General features: G+C 45.3%; 1 protein-coding gene across 1 annotated transcript; it reads right to left on the minus strand.

Moving 5' to 3' along the window:
* Positions 1 to 1,871: 1,871 nt before the first annotated feature.
* On the minus strand, positions 1,872 to 20,040 carry Sbds (SBDS ribosome maturation factor). The gene is made up of 5 exons (XM_050172896.3): positions 19,702 to 20,040; positions 14,796 to 14,925; positions 11,410 to 11,610; positions 8,576 to 8,743; positions 1,872 to 2,404 (listed from the first exon to the last, which is right to left on the minus strand). The coding sequence occupies exons 1-5, from the start codon at positions 19,827 to 19,829 to the stop codon at positions 2,276 to 2,278; spliced, it is 756 nt and encodes a 251-aa protein (XP_050028853.1). The 5' UTR covers positions 19,830 to 20,040; the 3' UTR covers positions 1,872 to 2,275.
* Positions 20,041 to 20,174: the final 134 nt, after the last annotated feature.

Consider the following 20,174-nt stretch of genomic DNA (forward strand, 5'->3'; position numbering starts at 1 on the left):
AAGCATTTCTAGACTAATAAATGAGCTTCACTTCATCCGAGCACCTTTGTTTTGTTGTGTGCATGTGATCGTCAGCTTCCACACACTAAAGCACCAACAGGCAGTGCGTAAAACAGGGTATCTATGACATGCTTCCAACTCCGCAGTGGCTTCTGCTACATGCAGTTAGCAAAAGCACGGCCTTTGAGATCAGTACCTGTTACTCCGAGAGAGCCATTGCTAAAATATTGCATTCTGGGGTTTTACGTGCCAAAACCATGATCCGACTACAAGGCACGCCACGAGAGCTATCGCTGGGGCCTAGATTCGTGCACCACCTATTCGAATGATAAGCAACAGATGACGAGGTTTAACCCCTTAACCATTTTGGACAAGCCCTGCTCGTCCAACCCCTCGCATCCCCAAAGCGTTTAGCGTGAGTACGGTTCATCCTTGCGATATTTGTTTTCCCCTTGTGTGTTCTGAGCAAGAGACACTCGTCTATGGCTTAAGTGGCCTTTTGGTCAGCAGATGGCAGAATGTGTGCAGTGATTTCTTTCTTCTAAAGCTGAAGCATGTTTTTCGTGTCGCAAGTGATGTTTTCAAAATGGCGTCTGACAGAGGCTATGCGTGGATCGCCGGCAAAAGAGGCATTCCTTTGTCGTTTTCTTCCGACAATGATGGTTCAGATATCGAGAGTACATTGTTTCAGGAAGTGAAGACAAATGTGATGATGACTGAGGTCTGCACCGCCTCGGACGAAGAAAAGAGGAAGGTCACAGGAGGACATTGCATGTGCGCATCTGTGGACAAAAATTGATTCAAACAGTGTTCCGCCAAAGTCTCCAGTGTTTTTCTTTTTTTCTGTACCCTGTCAAAAGTGGCAGCTGTGGCGGTTCCACCACAGATGCCATCAACCCCGTGCAAAATGGCAACCGATATTTTGTGCGCCGAACGATGGTTTACTAAAATTTTTGGGCTCTACCTGTGCTAGTCGGGTCGTGAACATCGTTGCCGCGAATGCAATTTTGGAAGTTTGCGGTTTCGCTGAACGTTTAATTACGACCACAATTTGGCCACTAAGGTTGACCAAATATGAAACCTTACATCCTTGGCTTGCGTTGCACGACACCAAGCACCTGATTTTGTGTTGTGTGGCCTGGCAGAAAACAGTGTAGCCCAAGTGCAATAAAGCAGGTACGTGACGAACTTGAGTGACGTTTGCGCTTGCCATTGGATATTTGCGACCAAGATGTTTCATGGTAGCAAGCCTATCACTTGTTGCCCTGTCACACTATCATCCTGGCAAGCGCATGTGGTGCACGTGTGAAATGGATATACAACGTCACATGCACGGCACTCGCGCATTAATCGATGCATATGTACCAATAGGGCGCAATATAGTGTTAAAATGTATAAAGAAACTGGTGCACTACACACAGAGGAAACTGCATGACCTTATTCATTCAGTGTGGCTTTCCTTCCTGACCAGCCGATCAAATGAGTGCCAGTTCACATCTTTAGCTGGTCTGCATATACCCAAACGCATAACACTTATAAAACATTCGTAATGCATTGTATAGCACAAAACAGTTTTCATTTTCTTGCGGCCTAGTTACAATTATGACACCAAATGCACCCACACTTCAAAGACACTGACAATGAAATGGATTATTTAGGCTTGGATTGAAGGATTAAGCGCTATCCAACGCGTGTCTGTGGGCTGTGTGGTTGCCACTGAACAAGCACATTCTGATAAATTTGGCAACTTCATCCTAAATGAGTGTTTTGGAGCAGGTTGGCACAGCTTGACGGTTTGGTGCAAGATAGCGCAGCACTTCCATACCTATATGAGTGAGGACTGGGGACACGGAGAGAGGCAGACACGTTACTGACCTGTACGAAGTTTATTATTTTCCTCTAGAGTGCAGCATGACAAAACATGATGAAGCAGCATTTACACACTTCACCGTAACCACCTTTATAGCAGATTTATGCGCATTGTTGGCATGTCCCATCAGAACAGCTATAACAAAGCAAGCAACCCCCTCGTGAGCAAGTCCTTTTACGGGAATCAGTACCAAAGAACAAAATCGAATACAACCAACACGCAACATCATTCGGCTTCTACATTCCACCATTATATGCACCTTCCACTCTACCACCTCAGCAGCAACACCGGGTGTCGCGTCTTTCAACACTGCAGTCGTGGTTACGCATATAGAAGGGCATATAGTGAGGACATTCCTGATGGACACGCAATCCAAAGGCTGTGGCCGACGAGATGGCGAGGTGATCACTCGAGCAGCTCATCTCCTTCCTGGATCTCCTTGAGGCTGATGACCTCCACCTGACCACGACCTTTGCTCTCCTTGCTCACAAGCTCGTCCACTTGCCGGAAGTTGCCTGGGTCCGTGAGGAACACCTGTACGGCCAACACATGTGCCAGAAGTCAGATGCTTGAGTAGAACTTGTTCTTGGACTGTCATTTGCAATGTTTTATTACAATGTTTTATTTTCTTTTTAGGCTTCATTTTAAAAAGTGTTTATTATAAACAGTGTCTCTTTGTATGCATGGCAATGTGCTTTGCACAAAGCTGAATGTAAAAAAAAAAGAAAGAACAGCTAGATGCTGCCACACACAGTTCACACCGTAGTCAACACTCCCATTTTCATTTGCAAATAAAACTGCTGCATAGGTGTAGAATTACTTATCACTCTTTATGTTCACTATGGAATGCCCACCTTTTCTCCTGCAATGTAGTGCTAATTGGCATTAAAAAAATTTAGTGGCAGACCAAACTGTAGTTGATGTCTACGTAACTTGAAGCATTTTTGTTTTAAAGAGAGTGGCTCTACAAGTCCCAATCGTCCAAATCGACTTCCCGGCGAGGCAGCCTCGAGACACAAACAACGGTTGCTGGATGCGCTGTGCATGCATTGCTATGAGAGGAGAGTAGTTGGTGGGATCGCAGGATCAGCTGTGGCGCCGTGTGCCTTCAGCAGCCAAGTGTCGCACATCCCTGAGGTGCGTGCCTTCTAAGTCGCAAAGGCAAATGTGGAGGGGGTTGCATCTGCTGGGGGGCCAGATGACACGAGCGTTCAGAAGCGTGGCTGCTGCGGATCGCTACCCAAGATGAACCTCGCTAGAGGGAGGCCTATGAAGGAGTTGAGGGGACGTGCCATTCAATCGTGCTCACTGGAGACTACAATCGCAGCACACAGCAGCTACCTAACGAGTGTTGTACCTCGTTAAGATGGCTCTGGACAAGAATAAACTGTCAGATGTGAGTTTGCATCATTCGGCGACAGAAATGACATTACACGCAGCACCTTATAAAAGAGCATAGCGCATTGTCACAGAGAGCGCTGCAGGCGATCACGATTTCGAACATGAGCCAAGTCTCAGCTAGTGGAGCTCGTTAGCGTCTCTCTTGCTCCAGCTAATACGAAAGTGGACGAAGAGGTGTGTCATAAGAGCAGACACTCGCAGAATGCGTCGCACATGCGCAATAAGTTCACACTGCACGTGCCCGGCTGGCTGTCCTCTGTCGTACCCCTTCATGGCCGCTAACCACAGCCTCAGCTACTTCCCATCCCGACTGCAAATCCTGACGGTTGTCTGCTCGTTGACCTACAAAAACAGAGATACACTGCGACATCACCATCATCAATCTATTTTCATGTCCACTGCACGACGAAGGCCGCTTCCTGCGATCACCAATTATCCCTGTTTTGCGCTAGCCGATTCCATCTTGCGCCTGCAAATTTCCCGATTTCATCGCCCACCTAATTTTCTGCCGTCCTCGACTGTACCCATCCTGCACACATTCTGTAAATCTAACAGTACACCAGTTATCTATCCGACGCATTACATGGCCTGCCCAGCTCCATTTTTTTTCTCTCAATATCAGCTATCCCCATTTGCTGCCTAATCCACAACACTCTCTTCCAGTCTGTTAATGATACGCCTAACATTTTCCGTTCCATCGCTATTTGTGCAGTCCTTAACTTGCTCTCGAGCTTCTTTGTTAACCTCCAAGTTTCTACCCCATATGTTAGCACTGGTAAAATGCAATGACTGTACACTTTTCTTTTCAATGACAGTGGTAAGGTTTGGTAATGCCTACCACATGCGCTCCAACCCCTTTTTATTCTTCTATAACATTCCTTCTCATGATCAGGGTCCCTGTAAATAATTGACCTAGATAAATGTACTCCTGTACAGATTCTAGAGCTGTCTGGCGATTCTGGATTCTCATTCCCTTGCCAGGCTGTCGAACATTACTTTTGTCATCAGCATACTTATCTTAAACCCCACTCTTCCACTCTCTCGATTAATGTTCTCAATCATTCATTGTCATGAGTCCACAGCATTGCTGAACAAGATGATGTCACCTGCACTCATTCGTTGTACAGTCGAAACCCGCAATAATGAAATCCCACGACAACGGAATATTTTCATATCCCCGGTGAATGCCCATAGGAGTCAATACATTTCGTACTTCTCAACAACGAAATGTTGCCGAGCTACAATTCCGCATCAACGAAATTTGCCAGAACGTAACTCCACATATTACCTGCTTGCGCAAGGCTAGCAGACTGCAAACTGTGCTCCAATGCAATTGCTTTGCACTAAAATTGTGTAAAATACCACCAAATTACACTTGCGTGGGTGCAGCCATTTTCGTTTACAAAAACAACCAAGCACCGGAAGTGGCTGCTTGAGCTCGAAATGCATCATGGCTGCCATCTTGTTTGTTGATCGCCTGTTTGAAGCGGCACGCATGTTGCTACCGACGCGTGACGACGGTTTTTGCACACTTAGTGCAGTGCTTAATGTGTGTCTCGATGAAAAAAACGCAGCAAGAACAAGGAAATCCACACCCCACTGATGTGCAATTGCTAATGGCTCTTGAGATGGCGGTCACAGCGTGGAGTGCCACGCATCGGGCCGTGATTGAGTGACTGTCCAGGAATACACATCCCTTGTTTCAGGAATGCAGGTTTCGGTGCCACACCACAGGCATCGTGTGCCAGACATAGATTCGCATGAAGGGGCCATAATCTAGACTGCCTTCGGTTATACGAGATACGATCATGTTCGTGCTCAGCAATCGATGCATCAGCATGGCGTGGATGCTGTTGCTCTGCATCAGGTGCCAAGTTATGTGAAATATCGCAAAAGTGATCGCATCTTGAAAAGCAAGTGACCGAGAATACTGCTCCACGGCAGCACTACAGCTGCTGATCAACGCATGCGGCACACTTTGTACTCTCGGCGATGTGGTTCTACAGGGTGTGCTAGCTAACTTTAGTCGGAGTTTAAAAATATGCTAATGCCACGTACCTGGACAGAACAAAGCTAACGTTGTTTGCCATCACTTGGAGATACTCAGATTATTATTTTCATTCTACGTAATTATATATTTAGTCCTAATTAATCAACTTCTCAAATATTATAAGTAGATTAAAAGTGTCGATGAGAGAACTGCAGAGTGACATGAAAAACTCCAGATACAGCTTTCTGTTGCTCAGTATGTGCTACATAAAAGCGGTTTTCTAGGCACGAAAGAAGCCTGCAAATGCACGTAAAATTGCCACGCAACTGGCTGCTTGAGGCACTTTGCCTATCTGTGCCATCTCATTTCGTTACCAAGAACTTCTTGTGAAAGCGAATTCTTCCGCATTCCCCTCTGATTTTGTTATTGCAAGGTTCAACTGTAATTAGTTTCCAGTGTTGCTAAACAGGACAATATCATCTGTGAACCAAAGGTTGCCGAGATATTCACCATTCATCCTCACTCCTAAGTCATCCCAGTCTAATAGCTTGAATACTTCTAAGCATGCAACATTCTGAGCATTGGAGAGATTGTGTCTCCTTGTCTGACCCCATTCTTGAGAGGTACCGTATTTACTTGCATAATGATCGCACTCGCGTAATGATGACACCCCTGAATTTTGTTGTCAAAATTCATTTTCTTTCTTTCCCGTATAATGATCGCACCCCAAACTTTCAGCAGTGATCTGCACCAAGTGGTCTGCACGCACCAAACATTCTTAAGCAGACATCTCAATTCATTCCTTTCATCACTTTCTGCACTTCCATGAAAAAAAAAGCTACAACCAAACTTGCCTTAGCTTTACTATTTGTAGGCCTTATCATGGTTGTGGTCAACAACAAAAAAGGTGCCTTTCGATTCCTCTCGTCTGCACTCAAAAAATCGCGAGCGGCAACGATAGTAGCCACATTTACACTGATACGTTAGAAGTGTACCCTATTCATACACCGACACTTGTAACACAGCTAAGATATTGGCCCACCCTTAGTGGACACGTGCCGTATTAGGATAGTACTGAAGACAAATGCAGTAGTTTTTGCAGCATGCCTGCCATGTGTTTCTATGTCACTGGCAGCTAAGTGCGCCCATCTCTGTTTCTGTCCCCTCAAAGTGGACATGGCTATGTTATTGCCATAAACTTGCCGATATTATTCATTACTGATACGGAAAAAACTGTTTCAATGCACGTAATGTACTCTTGAGAAGAAGAAAAAATTGTGTTTGGCGCGTTCGGTTTGCTTCGACGGTCGCCATTTTTGTTTTGGTGTCCCGCACTGTTACAGCGGCAGCCACCTGTTTGTTGACTTGTCATCTCGCAGCAAATGCGGGATGAAAAAGAAATTAATTTTTGCAGAAAATTTAACCCGTATAATGATCACGCCTCTGAATTCGCGTCCATTTTTTTGACAAGAAAGTGTGATCATTATGCGCGTAAATATGGTAACTTTCTACTTTTCTTGCGGAGAACCAAGGTAGCTGTGGAATCTGTAGATATTTTGTAAGATATTCACATATGTCTCCTGTACTCCTAGATTACGCAATGCCTCTATGCCTGCTGGTATCTCTACTGAACCAAATGCCTTTTCGTAATTTATAAAAGCCATATAGAGAGGTTCATTGTACTCGACAGATTTCTCAATTACCTGGTTGATGACATCAATGTGATCCATTAGAATATCTATTCCTGAAGCCAGCCTATTCTCTTGGTTGAGAAGTGTTGCCCTGATTTTATAGGAAATTATCTTGGTGAATATTTTATACAAAACTGAAAGCAAGCTAATGGGCCTATAATTCTTCAAGTATGTAACATCTCTCTTCTTATGAATTAGTATAAGACTGGCATTCTTCCAGCTCTTGAAGCAATGCTTCGCGACTTGAAGTCGCGAAGCATTGCATATAAATGGCCGCAAGCTTTTCAAGCATAATATCTCATCATTTTATAATTAAATAGACTGTTATTCCATCTTCTCCTGCCGCTTTTCCCCATTTCATGTCTTGAAAGGCCCTTCTAACTTCATCACTAACTACAGAAGAAGCCTCTGTATCCTGTTCATTACTACTCTGAATGAAGATAGCGTGGCTGCTCTGGGTGCTGTACAGGTCAGTATAAAATTCTTCTGCTGCTTTTGCTATATTTTCGAAATTGCTGACGATATTACCCTGCTTATCTTTCAGTGCACACATCTTGGTTTGTCCGGTGCCTAGTTTCCTTCTCACTGTTTCCAGGCTGTGTCCATTTTTTACTGCTTTGTCAGTCTTCCTCGCATTATAATTTCGAATATTCCTTATTTTGTCTTTGTTGATTAGTTCTGACAGTTCGCGAATTCTATCTGATATATTGAGTTCGACACTTTCATTCTTTGCGATTTCTTATTAGGTCCTTTGTTACTTGGGAGAGCTTACCTACTGGTTGCCTTGGGGCCTTACCTCCCACTTCAATTGCTGCTTCTGAAGCCAGCCTAGTTATGGTTTCATTCATTGCCTTTATGTCATCTTCATCTCCCTGTTCTAAGGCTGCAAATTTCTTTGAAAGTGCCAACCTGAACTAGGTCTGCTTTCACGCTTACTGTGTCTAGGTTGGCCTGTTTCTTCTTGACCAATTTTATCCTTTCTCTCTTTAAACTGAGGTGAATCCTAGCCCTCACTAACCTATGATCACTGCACTTTAACCTACCGAACATTTCTACATCCTGCACTATGCTGGGATTGGCAGAGAGTATGAAATCTATTTCATTTCTTGTTTCTCCATTAGTGCTTTTCCAGGTCTGCTTCATGTTACTGTGCTTCCTGAAGAAGGCATTCATTATTCGCAGCCTATGATGCATGATGTACCACTACAAACATTGGCTTGACAGGAGTAGAATGCTTCGCATTAAAGCCTTTGCTCTACCAATGCCAACACAGGCCCAGTATTACTGAAGTAGTGACCAGGGCTGCAACTTTGACAGGGCAAATAAATTTGTCAGGAATTGTATTTTAGATGTGTGTTTTTCTTTCCTCTCTTTTGGCGGTCTGAGTAGTCTGCGAACAATCTAGGTTAAACGATATTTCAGGCCGACATATGCGTGTAAATTTACACGGATGCCACTGACCGCAAAGAGTGAGGATGAGTGAATCTTCTGGTCACACCGTTGGTCTTACATGCTGTCATTTGTCAGCAGGTATGAAAGATTCCCGGGCATGTAAAAAGCATGCTTCGCCGCTGAAAGACCGCGCATGCTAGACATGACAACAAAGGTCACTAGTGCACAGACCATCTCGAGGGTGCCCGTGTCACCAAGAACGGTGGACATCTCGACAGAGGACGCGAGCGCCTCCAGCCGTGACCGCACGGCCTTGCCCTGGGGCACCACAACGCGCAGCTTCATCTGCGACCGTTGCAGGGGTATGACATCTTTCAGCTGACGGATTGCTTCCAGTGCCTGCATTGGACATCAAAACACAGCATTAAATTCAATTATTCAGTTTCATTTCCAAAAGCAAGGCACGGCAGACACTACGAGAGACACTGAACTGTGTGTATGGACTGCATTCAACCACCTGATGTGCCTTGCTGTATGCTTAAAGCATGACACACAAGTTTTTTCATTATGCCCCTAACAGAATATGGTCGCGGCGGTCGGGAGTCGAATTCGTAACATTGCACATGGCTGCTTGAACTTGTGACAACATTGGAAATGTCCAGAGAATGATACCCCCTACAAAGGTTAGAGGAAAATGGCCAGTAAAGGTGGCCCCTGTGTGCTACCAAACAATACAGTGCTCCTGCTCATTGGGAGGCTTTGGTGAAAGCTTTACTTCACATCTTTGAAGTGCCTAACCACGCTTGTACGCACTCACCGTGTTCATAGCAATTCATCCTTCTTCCTACTTTATTATATTTTTTTGATTGATCGGTGCTCTTCATAGCAGCACTGTTGAAGCTTGTTCCATACTTGCATCAACAATATTCCAGTGGCCAAAACAAGTGAAAAACTTGAATTTATTAATGCAATAATAGTTTACTGTGCAAATGAGAAACACTCTAGCATCATTTATATACAATCTCCCCCACACACCGACGAATGCTGGCAATATAAACTCTCTGGGCTACCAGGTAAATAAAAAAAAATCAAAGACCTTAAAATGTTAACATTCTGCGAGTGTTAAAGTCTACAAGTAAGAAGCATCCAACCCCAGTGTGATGGTTTTCCTAAATTAATAAAAACTGACACTGAAAGGAGGTAAAAATAAATGTGGGAAGTATCACATTGGTGCCACAGTTTGTGAACTGCCAAAGCAGCTGGGTTTGTAAGCGATATGCAGGCATTACACTTTCATTAATAAGTACTAGCAAGTACTGTTCAACTTCATAGGAATAAAAAGGTTTTGCATGCGTGCCAAGTTTTTCGTAGCCTTCAAGATTTGCGACTTTTCGCTGTGGTAACAATGTGTAGCACTACGTATAACCTTGAAGGCTGTGCTTCTGGCGTAATGCTATGTTGCTGCTTGTCCACAGACAAACGGAATGCACTGCATGCTAGCTGAAGTGCATGAAAAAGGTCAGTCTTGTTGTACTGAATTAACCCCAGAAAGGCCAAGCACCATTCCACATCAAAGAAAATTAAAACAACTTGTTCTTGTCAATTTCTGGCCATTCCTACTAAAACATTCCGTATGCATTCCAACAATTCATTTGTTTTCAATATACTATTCTTATGGAAATTGCACAAAATATATATATGGAATCCATGAAGAATAGGAGGAATTCCATGAAAATCATGCAGAGTTATTGGAATGGCGTATGGAATGTTTTAGTAGGAATGTGGAGAGTACATTTGCAAAAACAAAAAACAATTAGTAGTAAATAATTACAATGGTAGTTAACTAATAATTGTTTTGCTGAACTACCCAAAAGAAAGCCCTCTCCATAGCTTATCAGAAATGCTACAATTGACTTTTTGTTGAGCATCGAGTGTCCAAGAGGAAGCTTTAGCTCGTGCCCAGCTCCAATGCCACCTATTCAAATACATTTAAAATGCAGAAATGCTTTTATGAGGTCATCTCTGAACCGATTTTAATGACAATTGTTGCATATAAGACACAAAATTAAATTATAGTGACTCTAAGAAGCTAGAAAGAATAATTTTGATTTAGCCCATAATTTCTTTTTACAGAAATTGGCCAAAATTGGTAAGCAAAAAAATTCACCGATGATTATGACACTCCATAATGTGAAACTTGAGTTCACCTGCTCAGATGTCTTAACTTCCCTTTATATTAAGGCAATGAATTTGAATCTGAACGGCAGGATACCATCGCCGGCGGCGCTGAGCCTCTGCTTGTGCAGCTTGTATGGCAGCAGCGGTAGACGAACCACTTCCACCGATTGCGTCGCTCATTGTTCAGAAAGAAAGAAAACCAAAATGCGCGTGGAGCGCATTCTCTAGCAGAGGCGGCATATGTGAAGTAGTGCATGCAGAGTGGGTCTCCACCATGGAGCATGTCTCGTGTGACGCTACCCTTCCTCCTCACCATTTTGCCACGGTATCCTCCCCTGCTTTTCTCCTCGTGGCTTCGCTGCACACTCCACCTCCGCTTTCCTCCTCGCACTCTATTCACTATCGGCGTTTTTCATCTCCTGCTGTGCTCCGCATATGCTCTTTCATTCTTTGCTGCGCTCTTTCACTTGGTTGCGAGAGACACCAATGCTCAACGCAGAAACGGGTGCCTAAGAGCTGTGCCCTAAAGTGGAAAAAAAAAAGCACAAAGCTTACAAAAAGTTCTGCTGACTTTAGGGTGCATGCCAGAGCACCCTAGAGATGGTCGAGAAAAGGGCGGGGTTTGCTAGCAGCAGATGCTGCACTGCAAGCCCCCACCTTTTGCGCAACTATGTTGGCGAGCAGGGGCAAGGTCTAGCACACGCTTTTTCGTTGGCCCTGCCTGGTTATTCCAGCCACGAATAGCTGACACCACAAGCGGACGTGCCTGCTCCTGCTGCCATTTGCTGGCACTCAAGGCAGCCGTCGCAAAGCACAGGCCACATGTTCGTGTGTTTGCTTTCACAAAGAAACCCGACGTACATGCCCATCTGGGAAGTGCCACCCACCTGCTGCTTGGTGCTCTTGTTGGGCCGCACCGAGAAGTGCGCCTCCTTCATGGACTTCTCGATAATGGTGACGGGGTAGGGCCTCTTGGTCTCCGGGTTGATGCACATGTCGGCCACCACGGTGGCAATGTCCCGGTAGTTCGACTCCAGCTGGCAGTGTCGCTCCTTCTCCGACACCTGCAGCTCACCTTTGGCCAGGATCTGGACACGGATTGATTGGCAAGGGTCAAAAGTCAATTGCGACAATATTTCACTCCAGCTAAATTGGTTATAAACGGGCAGTCAACATTTATTTCCACTGAAGGGTAAAGGCCTCTCCCAGTGATCAATTACTCCCGTCTTGCGCCAATTGACATCACCTGATGCCTGCAAACCTAATTTCAGCACACCATCTATAATTGCTATCACAGACTGTACTTCCCTTCTCTTGGCACCCATTCTGTAACTCTAATAGACCACTGATTACCTGCCCCGAGCATTCCATGTCTTGCCCAACTCCATTTTTTCACCTTTAATGTCAATTAGAATATTGATTACCCCCGTTTGCTCTCTAATCCACACCGCTGCCTTCCTGTCTCTTGATGCTGCACCTATCAAATGAGCAGTACCGTATTTACACGATTGTAAGTCGACCCCTTTTTTTAAATTTGAAAGTCTGAAGTTGGGGGGGTCGACTTACAATCGAAACCGAAACATGGCCCCGCCAAAAAAAGCGATACCAGCGGGAGCTACAACGTAGTTAGAATTTTATGTTTGCTCTATGGCCCTACCCATATCTTTTCGCTATCCCGCGTGTTTGTTCGCTTTCGGAAGGGTTTTTCAACATTTTTGAGAGTTTTACAGTGCATGCAACACTCATGGCTGGGGGGGCGTCGATAGTTGATGGAAGCGCCGCTGTTCCAGTTTGCGGCGGCACCCTCAGAACGGCGGCGCTTGCGGGGAGTACCGGTAGTTCATGGAAGAGCAGACACCGCTCGCTGGTTTCTCTGTTTGAAGGCATTGGTATTGGCATGGTATTGGTTTGACGCGTTCCACTTGACTGCCGGCTATGTGCTACTTCTATGCTTCCCCAGTCGTCATGAGTGCTCCAGGCCCACTAATCGTTCGGCACTCGTTCACAGCAGCGTTCAAGAGGGCTGCCATCCTTTACGCCGAAGAAACAAACCACTGCACAGCGGGCCGCAATTTCGATGTTTCTAAACGGGTGGTGCGAGAGTGGCGACTACAGCGAAGCGAGATTTTCACCTGTGACAACAAGTGAGAAATTTCCCACGTGCCAAAGTCTGGACGCTTTCTGGAGCTGTAGGCTAAGCTTGCGGCGTACGTCGCTGAAATGCGTGATCGGTCCCTGCCAGTGAAGTGCGACGTGGTCATGAAACAAGCCCGGACCTTCGCCTTAATTTTAAGATTCTGCTCCGCCGTGAGTACAACGAGTGGCTGGCGGCAGAAGACTGCGAAATTACGCCAACCGGACCTGTCAAAAGAGCCTCCCTGACGGCTGCGTGTGGTTGGGTGCATTTGGCGTGGGCTGCAGTTCTGCAAGATGTCCTGGTGCGGTCGTTTGCCAAATTTGAAATTTCGCTGGACCACGACGCGCTGTGGGACCGCAGCAACGATGACGATGGCAGCACTAGTGAAGACGAGTAGTCCAGTGACCATGTCAGCTACTAATAAATTTTTGTTATCGAATGCGCCCTCAGGTATGCTATCTTATTTATTTTTTTCGGTCACGCGATATGGGGGGGGGTCGACTTACATTCGAGTCGACTTACAATCGTGTAAATACGGTACATACTAGCAAAGCAATCTTGGCAATGTTGCAGGGCTGGTTATTGTCTAATTTTCTCATTAGATGCCTAAGCAGAAGACACTTCCACTTTGTGGTTAGTGTATAGGACGTAAGCACAAGCATATTGCCTATGAGAGTTCTCAGCGCGGCGTGGGTGGTACCCACTCTCCTATATCATTCCAAGGAGTTGGTTGCTCTGGGTTGTGCATCACTTCTGGAAAGTAGTAATGGCAGCATTTTTCTTTTTTTCAGTTTTGGTGTGGAAAACATCTACTTTTACAAGCTTTTCATAACACATCCACTGATACTTCAAATGTAAAATACTGCATGGAAGCTACTTGTGTGTGTGAAAACTTTATTAAGTATCCTGCATATTGATTGCCTGGGTCTAGGCTGTGCAGGGGGCAACAGAGAGACCCTGTCTCTCAGTAGCATCATGGGCTTGCTGGATGGCCCTAAGTTGGTCTTGAAGACCTGAGCAAGTCAGTGGTGCTCTCCTTCATGTCTCTAGTTCATCCGGGGGGACTGCAATTCTTCTCTGAACTATTTCACAACCTCAGAGTATATGCTCTAGGGTGGCTCCCCTATCTTCACATAATTTACATTTGGCAACATGGTATAATTCTGGAAATATGCGGTTAAGATGTACCGGGTTCGTGTAAGTTTCGGTTTGAAGGCGCCTACAGTCAACTGCCTGAGACCTGTCCGATTTTGGGCTAGGAGGTGGACATATACATCTCGAGTTTCTATAGAATTGGGTAATGTCACTGAATAAGAAGAGTCTACCCCTATCCTTCCGTTCCACCTCCTCCTCAGTCAGAGCCCCCCCTCCTAATCGGGCAGGGTTAATGAGTGCTCGCACAACACGATGGGCAGACTCATTAAGGTTGAGGGTGGCTGTGATTGCCTTGCCGTGAAATTCCTCAGATGATATGAGTTTGGCTTTACTGTTTAGAATTCTTGCAACCTCAACTTACATCCATCCTCCGGCGTGATTTCGTACAGCCGTTAGAGAGTCACCAATAATGTATCTACATTTGGGAGAAGCAACAGCCAAAGCGATGGCAACGTCCTCCGCAACCTCAGATACCCTGCTTTTGATTGAGCATGTGCATAAGCTTTCTTGCTTTGTATTGTGATGCAGACTTTCAGAAACTAGGCATTTTTACACACTCCAAAATTTTATTGCAGCTAGCCCTTAAATAGCACATACGCAGACAATGTTGGTACTGTACCTGGTAGTTAATGTATACGACACAGATTCTAGAACATGGCCTCCAAGACTTTCACTGCACCGCAGGAGCAGCTTAATCCCAGAGGTCGCGCCCAGGTGCCAGAGTCACTGTGTTCTGGATTATGGTCATTTCCAGCAAGCAATATAGACAGCGGTTTGGACTTTAACATTTACAAGCTAGTAAAGCATGGCACCTTTCCATTTCCCGCTTTTTCAAAAGCCTGACAGAGGAACCTAATTTTCCCTAACAAGAGTTGTTTTTGTTTGCGATAAGGTAGTGCTACACCGAGGACAGAACATTACCAAGCTACTCTGCACATTTCATTGGCCAGTGACAGCATCTGCAGCAACAAGATTCATTACCTCTTTGCAGATCTCGGTCTCGTCTTCTGAACCAAAACACCTCACAAGGTCCTCCTTCTTGGCAGCCTGGCCCTTGGTGACATTTGTGTACACTGTGTGCATTTGAAGGACTTCATCAATGTCCTTCTCCCTGTGAAAAAAATAAAAAGAAGCAGATATGTAAACAAAAGGAAAACAAAGTGGTACTCTGTAGACGGTTGAGAGGTGAAGCAAGCACCAGAGTGGTAATCGATCGACAATGCCAGTCTACAGCTTATTTCATGAAGAGGTTCATACCAGTCCCATGCACATGCCTCATCTGCAAGTGCAGGGAATACTGCGAATTCAATCTGGACTAAGCCTGCATCACGAGAACAAATTGCAGGGTAATACCACATTCCAATGGTAAACAATTTTTATTTTCTCTGTACAATAGTCTATACACATTATTTTGCATATATGTTAAAGCAGTGGTCACTCATGTTTGGAACAAAGGCCAATGCTGGAGGCGAGTCGCTCCTTTGAGCCAGTGTGCAGGTCTTATTCTTTGAAAATGCGCACGACAGCAGCTTTAATCCAGGAAAGCACGCATGCAGTAATGTCACCATTTTGTCACAATTTTCTATTTTCAGAGCCCCCCAAAAATGAACCAACAGGTAACTTCACAAAAGTAACTAGTTGTTTTTGAAGTTGTCTGCACTGTTTCAAATAACAATTGCACAATCAAATTGATGCCATTTATTTAAAGTGTGCACTGTAAAAGTATTTTCCAGCTTAAGATCAATTATGCACTTCTCATATAGGCGACCTTTATTGTGAAGGAATCAAATCTATTGACGACTATGCAAAGCACCTGCAAAAGAGTTGTCCGACTGCTTACCCAACTGATCACACAACAAATATTATAATTCATCATCGCCAAAACACAAGTTGTGTTTGCATATCACTAGCACTGAATAAACATGCAGTAATAAGATGTACAATCCTACTCATGAATATTCACAGTTAATAACAAAACTTTGTTTTGGCTTTAAAAGCGATGCTGGAGACGTATGAAAAGAAAATTATTTGTTCCTTTGTTTTCCCTGCCTCGCATCCAAGTATGTTAGACATCAGTTAAGCTTGTGTTTGCTCTACGCATATCTTGTGCAGTTGGCTGACAAAGTTCACAGACCAAGTGAATGCATGCCAAATGGCCTCTAAGCGACACTTCTGGTGTCAGAACTAGCATTAAAGAGGGGTCTTTTTGTTTTTTGCCGACGTCATTTTCTTTTTACAGCGACGCTGTATACCTCTACCGTCCAAGTAAATTTTTGTGTTGGTGTGGCAAGCAAAAAACTCCCCATACGTGGGTCGATCCCGAAGATAGTGCAATGCCGGCCAGACCCGCGGCAGAGGTGCAGTTCGCCATTAAAGGGACCCTGAAAAGATTTTGACGATTTTCTACAAACATACTGGGTCGTTAGAGTAGGTCCTTCTGATCATTAATTGACACATCTAAGTGCTCCGCGTAAAGCGCGTAATTTATTACAAGGTTTTAAAAATGCACATCGCTGCCGATCGCAGCACGCTGCTCGGCGGAATTTTAAGCCGCCCCTACCCATATGACGGAAATCACCCATATGACGTCAGTGGGGCGAGCTATCCGATTGGCTCACCAGGGCGCGTGACCGATAATTTTTCGAACTTTATGGTAAACAAATGATCTTCGTAATAGTTGGAATGTTAGTTAATGTGTTTTTATAAAAAGAAAGTAACATAAAGGGAAGGCACAAGAACAATTTTTCAGTACACTTAAGCACTTCCGGCACACAGCAAGCGTCGTCTGCTTGTGTTACAACGTACTCCATTTTGACGAGAGCTCCGCGGTCAGAGTCGGTTTCAGTCTTTTCGCGAGCACTATGATTCGACTTTGTTACCTTGTGGACTGCAAACCTAGCGACTGGCAATATGTCAAGCTGCGACATCGTGTCCCTCTGCAAGGCAGCATACGAGCGAACTGGCTGCTGCGCATCGGACTGCCGCTATCCGATCGAAGCCATGATTTGCGCGTTTGTGGCCGTCACTTTACACCGGAAGATTACTAACGCAATAGCGTTTGGCGAGGCCGCTATTAGGGCAACGCAAGCGCAAGGGGACAGGGTCTGGCCGCCTGACTGTGCCGGGATGAGCCATGAGATGAGCAGAAGGGCAAATGTGAATGGTCTGCATGGTGCAGCCACCTGCTGGCACAGAGCTCAACCATACACAGTAGCAGCAACAAAGTGTATTCTTCTTTGCTGCTGGTGTGTATTTTTCGCAGGAGTGTAATCATCAACACGTTGTTTTTATAAATGTTTAGAATGTTTTGCACTTGGTTAGAGCAATATTAGCGCTTTGTTCGACTGGTTAAGCGCTGCGCCAACAAGTGTCTGGACCGTGCTGACCGATCAGGCTGCTCACGTACGTCTACGCTGAAGTTCCTTCATCCGCTTGAGTTTATGCCTCCAGTCATTTGCCGAAATGACCAGCTTGTCTGTGGTACCGGAATACCGGACACGTTCGGCGCTACGACAGAATGCTCGCAACGCACGCTGTTTCGATAGCTCTTGGTCGACGGCCAAGCGGCTAGCGGAGAGGTCTCGCGCGGGAGGGGGCGTGCTCCAAAACAACCTGAAGTGGACAATGTGACGTCGCATCGTGACGCAGTACCAGTGAAGGCGGAGCTTAGCGCCGCTCGCTCGGCGAGCTAGTTGAGGAGGAAAAGCATGGCTAGGGAGGAGGGTAACTTCTAATCGCTTGTAGCTCCATTAATATGTAACGCTTTAAATTGTGGTGCGAATGTTCTAGTTAAGCTGTACCCTATGCGCCTACAAAATTTGTCCGAACCGTTTCAGGGGCCCTTTAATGGGCCAACATGCACAGCTTCGCTGGTCATCCTTCTTCACAGAGTGGAAGGGCACCGAGTTCTTTTTGCTTGGTGTACTTCTCTGTTTCTCCTTCTCATGCGATGCGCTCTTTGAGAGCTGTGGTGACATGCTTGTCTTGAGAGCAATACAGTGAACTCTCACTAGAGTGAACTTCAAGGGACCGAAGGAAATAGTTCCCTTAACTGAAAGTTCACTAAACTGAATATTCACTAGACCAACGTAAGACATTGCATACAGAGTCAAAAGTTTGAAGTGCAAATCATGGAGCAAAAGACATGGCATCCATAGTGTTAGAAATGTGTGAAATGGAATTTGTACATATCAATGAAAATCACATCACGTGGGTCGTTTGCGTGCACACACGGAACCGATGAGACTGGAAAGAAAGAGATGACGACGATGCCACGACTAGCCGGTCGGAAAGAAACACACACCATGTGGTTTGTGGTGCGACAGATTGCCGCTTTGCTCTGGCGGCGTTGTAAGCACCAGCGATGTTACTTTGTTCATGGCCTCCGAGATTACATGCTTGCTCGTTTTGTGCGGGCGATCTCAGAGGCCATGCCTCGTTGCCATTCGTTTTCCGCGCCGTCGCTTTGCCCCAGGGGCGCCAGCGACGTTACATTGCCGGTGGAGCGGTGGTTGGATGAGGGCGGGCATCGGTTGCACTTGCAGTGCAGTCCAGTGCAAGCCTTGGTCCTCTGAGCGAGTTCGTTAAACTGAAATATTGACTGTTCCGAAATTCATTTAAGTGAAACTTTTTTGCATAGAATCTATAATAATACTGCCGGGGATTTTTTAAAACTTCGTTATTCTGAAATATTCGATAAACCGACGTTCGTACAACTGAGAGTTTACTGTAGTATCATTGGAATTGAAATCGCTGATACCAGCCACTGAAATCTTTTATTCTTGATTGCCTTCTCCACATCACATGACCCACCAAGACTTCACTTCTTCCTATCAATCTCAACTAGAATTTCAGCTTGCTCTCTAACCCACACACCTCTGTTGTTCCTGTCCATTAACATTCCTGATACCATTATCATCACTCGTTGGGCAGCCCTTAGATTCTTCTCAATCCTCTTAGTTATCCTTGAAGGTCCTTTAGGTTAGCATTGGTTAATGATCTGATTAGCACTTTATCGCATATTGCAATGCGCAGCTAATAAAGTGTGTCATATGAAGAGATTTCAGGGTTCATTATCCCATGTTTGACTTGCGAAAGATGCGGTCTCAATACAAGCTTCTCAGATGAATGACATTTTCTGTTCCCCAAAATACTTGTTTAGCCCAACACTAAACAGCACATAAGGCAGGTGTTTATCCGCCTGTCTTCTGTGATTTTGCATGTGTGTTTTCAGAGTAGGGTCTGTGCGGTTCTATACCTTTACCATGAACGAGCTAAGCGTATGAACAGCTGTCAAAGGATTTGAATAATCACTTGCAAGCAATTGTGCAGTCAAAAGCACCTACATAATCAATCTTATTAAGAATTAAAGCTTCCGTCGAATTGGGCACGTACCACTTGAAAATTGAGCTACCGTTTTCACGTGTTGCACAAACACACCTATCCGTTAGAAACGCAGAGGCTCGTGTGTACAGACTCATCGCTATCATTAGAAGGATTGTAGTGCACTCAGAGCTATTTTGTTTCGGCCTTTTATTTCTATAAACTAAACAGGCAAAGCCGGCTGACGAGGCTTGAACTACTTGTATCACAACACAACGCCTCCGCCGTTGCAGTTGACAGCAACAAAATAACTCTGCCCGATATGTGGCAGGCCACGCGCTTTATGGTAACAGCTCGCTAATGTTGCTTCATTTCACGGAAGCAGACGGCGGCCTGTGAGAACGTTCCCTATATACAGAAGAGATGAAACTAAACTTAAACGTAGTCTGTGCACCGAACGTGACTGCCTCGCGCTCATATGAACGGTCGCAACATTTCCGCCATTCCTGCACCGTAACTGACCATGGCGCCCGTCGCCTACAGATAAAAGAGAAACCAAGCTTACACGTTGTTCCTCCAAGCCAAAACCTTGTTCTTGTAGCAGGCGATCTCGAAGCGCTTGCCACCTTTCTTCATGCGCACTATGGCAACGTTGGTCAAACGTATCTGGTTAGTCGGCGTAAATATCGACATTTTGAAACCTTAAGTAATAAAAGAACGCTTTAAATTGGACGTTATTAACTGATAAACGAGCGCTACCGTGTACAGCGAGAGTATGCCTAAGAGTTGTTACGCAAAAACTTGCTCGCAAATGAGCCAAAATCCTGTATTGCCGTAGCGTATAGACCAAATACGACCTACGTGTTCTGTGATACACCAACACGACAACACGAAAAGCAGGAGAGATGGAGAGCCGGAGAGCGCATTCCACCAGTCACGTGGTATGAAGCGCTGCGCCTACTCTGCGCACACGCGGTGTTGCCTAGGCGACCGAGACGCGTCTTCTGACGAAACGGTGACTCCGATGTCGATTGACCC

This window comes from Dermacentor andersoni, chromosome 3 (assembly GCF_023375885.2).
Source record: "Dermacentor andersoni chromosome 3, qqDerAnde1_hic_scaffold, whole genome shotgun sequence".
Taxonomy (NCBI): domain Eukaryota; kingdom Metazoa; phylum Arthropoda; class Arachnida; order Ixodida; family Ixodidae; genus Dermacentor; species Dermacentor andersoni.